The 7,500-nt window shown below is 42.5% G+C and overlaps 1 protein-coding gene across 1 annotated transcript in view; it reads right to left on the reverse strand.

Moving 5' to 3' along the window:
• trpm4a (transient receptor potential cation channel, subfamily M, member 4a) overlaps positions 1-7,500 on the reverse strand; it is a 28,350-nt gene that overhangs the window by 3,007 nt on the left and 17,843 nt on the right. Inside the window, exons 10-23 of the mRNA XM_030793909.1 lie at positions 7,213-7,331; positions 6,617-6,916; positions 6,146-6,247; positions 5,078-5,209; positions 4,755-4,884; positions 4,338-4,483; positions 3,593-3,705; positions 2,785-2,886; positions 2,356-2,402; positions 1,895-2,124; positions 1,662-1,777; positions 1,393-1,525; positions 1,067-1,241; positions 45-210 (exon numbers count right to left, since the gene is read on the reverse strand). Coding sequence (XP_030649769.1) covers positions 45-210; positions 1,067-1,241; positions 1,393-1,525; positions 1,662-1,777; positions 1,895-2,124; positions 2,356-2,402; positions 2,785-2,886; positions 3,593-3,705; positions 4,338-4,483; positions 4,755-4,884; positions 5,078-5,209; positions 6,146-6,247; positions 6,617-6,916; positions 7,213-7,331 — 2,011 coding nt within the window. The remainder of the gene's footprint in view (positions 1-44; positions 211-1,066; positions 1,242-1,392; positions 1,526-1,661; positions 1,778-1,894; positions 2,125-2,355; positions 2,403-2,784; positions 2,887-3,592; positions 3,706-4,337; positions 4,484-4,754; positions 4,885-5,077; positions 5,210-6,145; positions 6,248-6,616; positions 6,917-7,212; positions 7,332-7,500) is intronic.

The raw sequence follows: 7,500 nt of genomic DNA on the forward strand, positions 1-7,500 counted from the left end.
TCAGATCAATGTTATGTTATTAAGAAATTATTCTGACATAGTACCTGAACATGGCGATCAGAAGATTGACCAATAAGATATTGGTGACCAGGAGGTAAACCGACAGCAGAATAAGGACCAACCAATTGGCCTCATCTTGAGGACATGGCTCCGCACCTTGCTGGATGAGTTCAGTGTTGTTTGTGCATTCTGTTATCTCTCGTTTATCCGCTACACAGAGAGAGTGAGAGAGAGAGAGAGAGAGAGAGAGAGAGAGAGAGAGAGAGAGAAAATGAATGAAAAAATATGCATAGATGATCTTGACTCTTCATTTAGACAGCTATAGAACTCCTATGGGTTAAGGGACATTCCAAAGAGCACGCTAGTCCTGTCCCTCTGTTTAGTTTTATTGTTACTTTTTGGTTCGCTCTTCACCTCAATAGACTTTTCCTTTGGCTGTTCCCTTTACATGTAGTTACATTCAATTACCAGATAATCTTATCCACAGCTACCTGCAAAAAGGCACTCAGTCTGTCATTGGGCTGTATTACCTCGGATGAAACCTACGCCGTTCATCCAGATCAAAAGCCATTTCTTGGTCTATAGAAATCGGGCCTGAATCAAAGACCTCAAGGTCTCCAGGTTGCAGAAAAAGTCTATAATCCAGATTAAATACAAACTGTTCCTGACAAAATGACTATGCACAAAAAATTGACCTATTAAAAATATATAAAAATGTATAAAAATGTACCCCATCACTCTCTTCAGTCTAGAGGTCAAAGCTGTAAAGAGGTCCATGTAGTCTGTGTATAAAAACATTACTGGCTACCACTTCTGTGGGCTCTTCTATAACTCAAAGGCAGCCACCCCTATCAAAGCAAGTCCTCCACAAAAGACAGAATAACTTGTGAAAAAATAGAGGAGGACAATCAGTGCCTCGAACCATCTCTCTCTCTCTCTCTCTCTCTCTCTCACACACACACACTCACAGACACATGCACACACAGACACACACACGGACACACACACACATGGATACACCCACATATGCCGACAGACTGAAAGAGAGAGGGAGACACACACACACCATCTATCTCATGCAGAGGAACCTGTCCATAAATGTGCATGTATGGCCGATAGAACACTCTGCGAAATATCCAACTGGGACGAGGATCATAGGAATATATCAGCGCTTGATTGGCTACTCCGTATGCCATCAGCCACACCCCAAGGAAGAAGAGGAAGAAAAACACATCCTTAACCTATGAGACAGGAGACACATATCATTCAAAAATACATTAAAAATGACAAATAAAAAAAAAAACACATACAAATTACATTATTTCTGTTCTATGCCTGCTATATCTCTTTCTCTCTTTCTCTCTCTCTCTCTCTCTCTCTCTCTCATCTCACCATTTTTCCCACAATGATGATTTTGGGACCCAGCTGTTTGTGAATGGCGAAGATATGAATGAGTCTCAATGTGAAGACCATGTAGTCCAAACACATGACGGATCGGCCAAACTGATACGACCAGGGGAACATCCTGAAACGCACAACGCCTCCGTTTAATAGACATAGGTAACGACAAAAACAACAACCAAAACCACTTACAGAACATAAATGCCTCCAATTACAGCACATCAGTGCTCCTCTCAAGACATTAAGACAGGCAGACACACCTGCAGACGAGCCCCAGACAGAATAGTAAGATAGCCGTGAGGTCACATTTGTTCCAGATGTCCTGTATGTATCTTCTCATGCTTTGTGTCACAGAGGTACTGCCTACGAAAAAAGTCTGAGAAATAGACAGAGTTTAGTGTCAGTGTGTGCGTGTGTGTGTGTGTGTGTGTGTGTGCGTGTGTGTGTGTGTGTGTGTGCGCGCGCGTGTGTGTGTGACAGGTGTGTTACATACCTGTCGTATTTCCTCACAGACCAGAGTGAGCACCCAAAAGTATAGCACAAATTCCACGGGGGCGGGGCCATGAGGAGGCGGCGGCTTGAAGTCGACCAATAGCACGTAAGCAAACAGGAGCAAGAAGAGGAAGTACATGAGGACGTTTCCTAGAAACGAAGTGACTGGCGCAAACCAGAACTGTCGCCATCGGTTGATAACGTAAGGTCGTTTGGGAGGTGAAGGTGACCCTGAAACAAACAGAAAACAGAAAGAAAATGAAACAGGAAGACGGGAAATAAAACAGATGAGTTTTACATTTATTCATGCAGCTTATCATATCCATCATCTTCTCCGGAGCATCACCGTGTCAGATCTCACAGATCTTTTTTTTCAGACTCTCAGTTTCTGGTTAGCGGCCTCTTTCCCTAACCACAAATCAAACACACAACACAGACACACACACACACACACAAACATACCTTTGGCATTTTCCTTCAGTGCACGATACTCGTCAGCATCTTCTTCCCTGAAAAACACAAACAGACGCTGTGACTCCAATGCTCTCTCACTGCGCAGATGTAAAAAAAAAAAAAAACTATTTCCTATTCCGACAGTGAGGTTATGAAACATAGCTAAACATTTGTGAAGTTTTCACCAAATGAAAATCTACTCAAAAAATAAATTAATTAATAAATAAATAAAATAAAATAAAATACACTGTGTCAAAAAATAGACTGTGTGTCAGGAATAGAGCAGTGACAATGCACCATGTGTGTGTGTGTGACTTCCCTGAGGGAACATATACTCATCAATTAACAATTAACATCTCGGCGCTAAAAACAAGTGTATGATGTCACAGAGGATGGGTTTCCATTGTGTTGTGAGTGACGTTGGCAAACATAAATTACGTTTGTATGATGTCAGCGAGAGAGAGCACTGTGCCTTCCGCTCCGTCCAGGCTGTCTGTGTCTCTGTGTGGAGCCTCTGTCTTCACATCGTCCTCCTGTTCCCTGTGAATGAGAGACAGAGAGAGAGAGAGACAGAGAGAGAGAGAGAGAGAGAGAGAGAGACAGAGAGAGAGAGAGAGAGACAGAGAGAGAGAGAGAGAGAGAGAGAGAGAGACAGAGAGAGAGAGAGAGAGAGAGAGAGGGAGAGAGAGAGAGAGAGAGAGAGAGAGAGACAAATACAGAGAGGTAGAAAATGAAACAAACCAAAAAAAAAAAAGATTTAAGATCTATGTAGACAGTTACGTGAAATTTTAAGGGCCTTAGTCTCATTGAGCCAGATACAGTATTTTACTGGGGAATACTGACTTCAGCAAAAGGCCCGTGATTAAAATGCATGAAACTGCCTTCTAGAGAGTTCTACATACAATCCATAGGCCATGAGACAGAAAGCACAAGATCTGAAGAAATGAGTCAAAGATGAGGAGACATGAGTAAATGGATCCAGATAAATAGGAGGATGAAGGAGAGAAGGAAAGAGGAGAGAATGCAGATGGATGGATGGATGAATGGGTGGACAGATCGATGGATGGATGGATGAGTGCATGGATAGATGGATGGATGGATGGATGGATGGATGGACAGACAGACTGATGGGTGGATGAAGGTTGGATGGATGGATGGATGGATGGACGGACAGACTGATGGATGGGTGGATGAATGAACAGACAGATTGATGGATGGATGGATGGATGGATGGATGGCTCCTGACCTGAATGTAATGAGGTCGGTGTAGATGAGTGGAGGAATGAAAAACCCAAGGATGAGTTTCCACACCTCTGTGCTTCTCTCCATGTCTCCCCACCAGATCTGAGACAAGAGAGACTGCCAGAGGAAGAGAGAGAGAGAGAGAGAGAGAGAGAGAGAGAGAGAGAGGGAAAGAGGAGGAATACACAATGTGCTTTTGTACTATAAAATGTGCCACAATTGATCTCTCCTCCTGTATTATTCTGCACTATACAAACTCACATCAAACCAAAGCTTATCTCCATCCTGAAAAATGACTGACGTTATAGAAAGTGATATTTCAAGAGCACGTCCTGCAGCCAACTAGAGGCAAATATGGGTAACGCTTTATTTTACAGTCCACGAATTATCAAGTATTAACTAGGAGACAAGATGGTAAAAAAATACAGTTATTAGGATAGGAAGTACTAAATAATTTCCTGGTAAGTACATAGTATAACCTACTAGGAAACTAGATGGCATCAACCCTGAACTTAACCCTAACCCTAAGCATCTTCCTAACCGGTTTCCTTGTAGGCTTCCATGTACTTCCTAGATAATAACTCAGTACTTACTATATATTTCTAATGGGTACTTACCAGGAAATTATTCAGTGCTGTATGACCTCTCCAGTTTTTTTTTTTGGCACATCCCTGAAGACTGTACTTTTATTACCAAAATTTCTTTCTCAAATAAAGTGAAACTCTAAGGTCTTAGAAACCTCTGCTCACCTGTACACCATCGTGACTGAAAAAGAGGCGGGCGTCTGCAGCAGTGGCCATCTGTAGGCAGGTGGCTCCGCTCCAAAACCGGGACTTCCGGATCAGCAACGTGAAAGAACGGCTCTCGTTGCTCTGGTAGCATTCGCCAAACACGTCTACAGAGAGGAACAGGTCACAGCTCTGTCATTCACCACAGAGAAAACGATTTAAAGTCTTTGACTGGCACGCACATCTAACTTAACACAGTCAATCAACGTCTCTATGAGAAAGAAAGCTTTAACTATTCACACCACCATGATAATAATTATTTATCATAAACATAACGCACTGAACACGAACAATTAAAAAATAATATTCAACACATCTCCAGACTGGAGAGAGTTCATATGGACCATAATAAAAAGACGGTTGTGTCTTTTCACTGACCGTGGGCCAGGTTCTCAAAGTGCTGGGCCAGTTCCTTCATGGAGACTTTGGTCTCTGTCTCGCTCTCCAGTTTAGACAGCTCTCTCAGTATTTTACAGCTGCTCAGGGCACTTAGCACTGACTCTCCTGCCTGAGAAGAGAAGAGAAGAGAAGAGAAGAGAAGAGAAGAGAAGAGAAGAGAAGAGAAGAGAAGAGAAGAGAAGAGAAGAGAAGAGAAAATGGGCAGAGAGATGAAAAATACGGGCACAGACAAAAAAAACTCAGCAGGTGTGAAAAGAAACATCAGCAAATTGATAATGATGTTTGTGTAAGGGAAAACTTACCATCTCCCAGAAATAGATAGCCATTTCTCTTCGATTCTGTAGCACAGCCCAGATAAAGAGAGAAGCCCATGGAGAAAGACACTTCTGGTCACGGTAGACGTCTCCATTTTTCAACAACATGTTATTCACATGCTGTGTGTGTGGGTATGTGTGTGTGTGTGTGTGTGAGAGAGAGAGAGAGACAGAGAGAGGGAGGGAGAGAGAACATTACTCCTTTTGTTTTTCTGAGGTATTTCCATCAGTGCAAATTCCTTATGTTACTCTCCATGCTTGCTACTGATATATTCCACATAAAATCTGAATTCTTAAGGTCAGGGTGTAGTTTTTTGCAACAGATTAAGAGTACTTCAGATTATTTTAGAATACAGCAGTAATGTTGGCTTGGCGTGAGTGCATTAATCTTGAACAGCCATAATCTGTCACAGAGTTAAAAATGGAGGAGGGCATACTCTCTAACTTTTAAATGCAAATGCCTTTTGCAATCTTATGTTTTCTTTCTTTAATGTATACTTGCTATGGTAAATGCATACTCAATGTTATTTTGTGGTATGAAAGCTTGGCTGCTTGCTGGCGCCACCTTGGGGCCAGTTAAGGGAACAGAGTTCTGGCTGACATAATCCATACACAGAGATGACCCCCGTCAACACCTCTGCATTACCTGGGGCTTTTCAGAAGACTCTGATGATTGCCTAACTATCTGTGTGTGTATGTGTGTGCGTGTGTGTGTGTAAGGGGGAGTGAATTTGTGCCAACTTGCAAGTTTGGAATGTTCCAACATTTTTCGGGTGAATGAAAAGACCATTGCAGAAAGTTGTCTTTCCTTAAGAACTGATAAATGTTCCTTTAGACAACATTTTTAGACAGCATTTTTTAAATGTATTTAGAATTTTTAACTGATTTGGAGACGCTGGTTGAATTATCTTCAGAATCATCATGTTTTCCTTGGTTTCAGTTCAACCATTGAGTCAGATGGTTATCTCAGGTAAAATGATCTTTTTTGTGCTTAAGTTTCACTCCTGGGCATGTACTGAATTTGAGCACTGAATTTAGGAAAGGTCATTCTGGTACCTTGAGTGCTTTCCTTGTGCTTGCAGATGTGTCCAGTCCCAAAGGACCGTAGTAAAACGGCTGACAAACATCTCCCAGGATATCCCACAGAACTCTTGAGACCTAAAAAACAATTTTGAAAAAAGGGCATATTTTATAATGCTCAGTGTAAGTGTATTTGTAATGCTCAGAATGCTGAAAAACAAGAACCATGACTGTATATACAGGCCAGCACTGTGCTGCACAGCTGAAACTGTGACATAAGAACTATGTATAGTAGTGTGTAACAGTGTGTTACTCTCTTAGTAGTAGTGTGTAACAGTGTGTTACTCTAATATTACATGGTAAAAACAAAAACATGATGAATTAATCACTATCAAACACTTATTTGTATAAACATTTTGTCTGTTTCTTTGTTTGTTTGTTTGCTTGTTTCTAACAAAAAAGACTAAAAACAAATTTTACTATCCATGTAAGAGTTTGTGTTCTCACCTCGTACAGACTGAGTTCTCGGGCAGAAGAGGGTCCAGTAAGGGGGCTGACAGGGCTTTTGAAGGTGGAGTTTCCGTCGGCGGAATCCGGTGGCGTGGGTGCCACGCCCAGCCGTTCACTCAGGCGGCGCTGGAGGAGTGTGTAGACCAGCGTGCTGTCAGAGAGAGAGCAGTAAAGGCTCTCTAAACGCCGGTGAGTCAAATAGTCCAGAATGTTCAAACCGTTCTCTGTGAAGAGTCGCACAAACTGTGGCTTATCGTTCACCAGCGCGTCGGTCATGGAGTCCTCCAGGTCCTCGTACTGCAGGAAAGAGAGAGAGAGAGAGAGAGAGAGAGAGAGAGGGACAGAGAGACAGAGACAGATAGTTCGGTTCAGTTCAGGCTACGTAGTCAGAGACACTCAATCTAAAATAACTTATCGAGTAATGAAATTTGAGTAACATCCAGCGGTAATGGGAACCTTATGAGCTGACGCGGACTCAGCTGAATGAAGAGCAAAGAGTAAAGAAGAGCAAACAAAGGTGCGTGAAGCGAAGCATGTGGGAAAGGGTCCAATCACGAGGGAGAGAGAAGAGGATGACAATCACATGGACCCACCCTCCACTGGATGTCTCCATTGAAGAGTTCAGTCTTAGCAATGTCTACTCTGTTCCAGGCCACAGCAAGCTTCAGCTCCTCTGTGTATTCACTGGCATCACTGGCTACACGCTTACTAGCTAAACACACACACACACACACACACACACAGACACGCACACACACATACACACGCACGCACACACGCACACACATGCAAACCAAAACAACACAAATATAAAATACACTAAAAACTAGACCATTTCACCCTGAATCTCAGGAAAAAAAAGTGAGAAGACTGTTAAGGGG

This window comes from Chanos chanos, chromosome 16 (genome assembly GCF_902362185.1).
Source record: "Chanos chanos chromosome 16, fChaCha1.1, whole genome shotgun sequence".
Taxonomy (NCBI): Eukaryota; Metazoa; Chordata; class Actinopteri; order Gonorynchiformes; family Chanidae; genus Chanos; species Chanos chanos.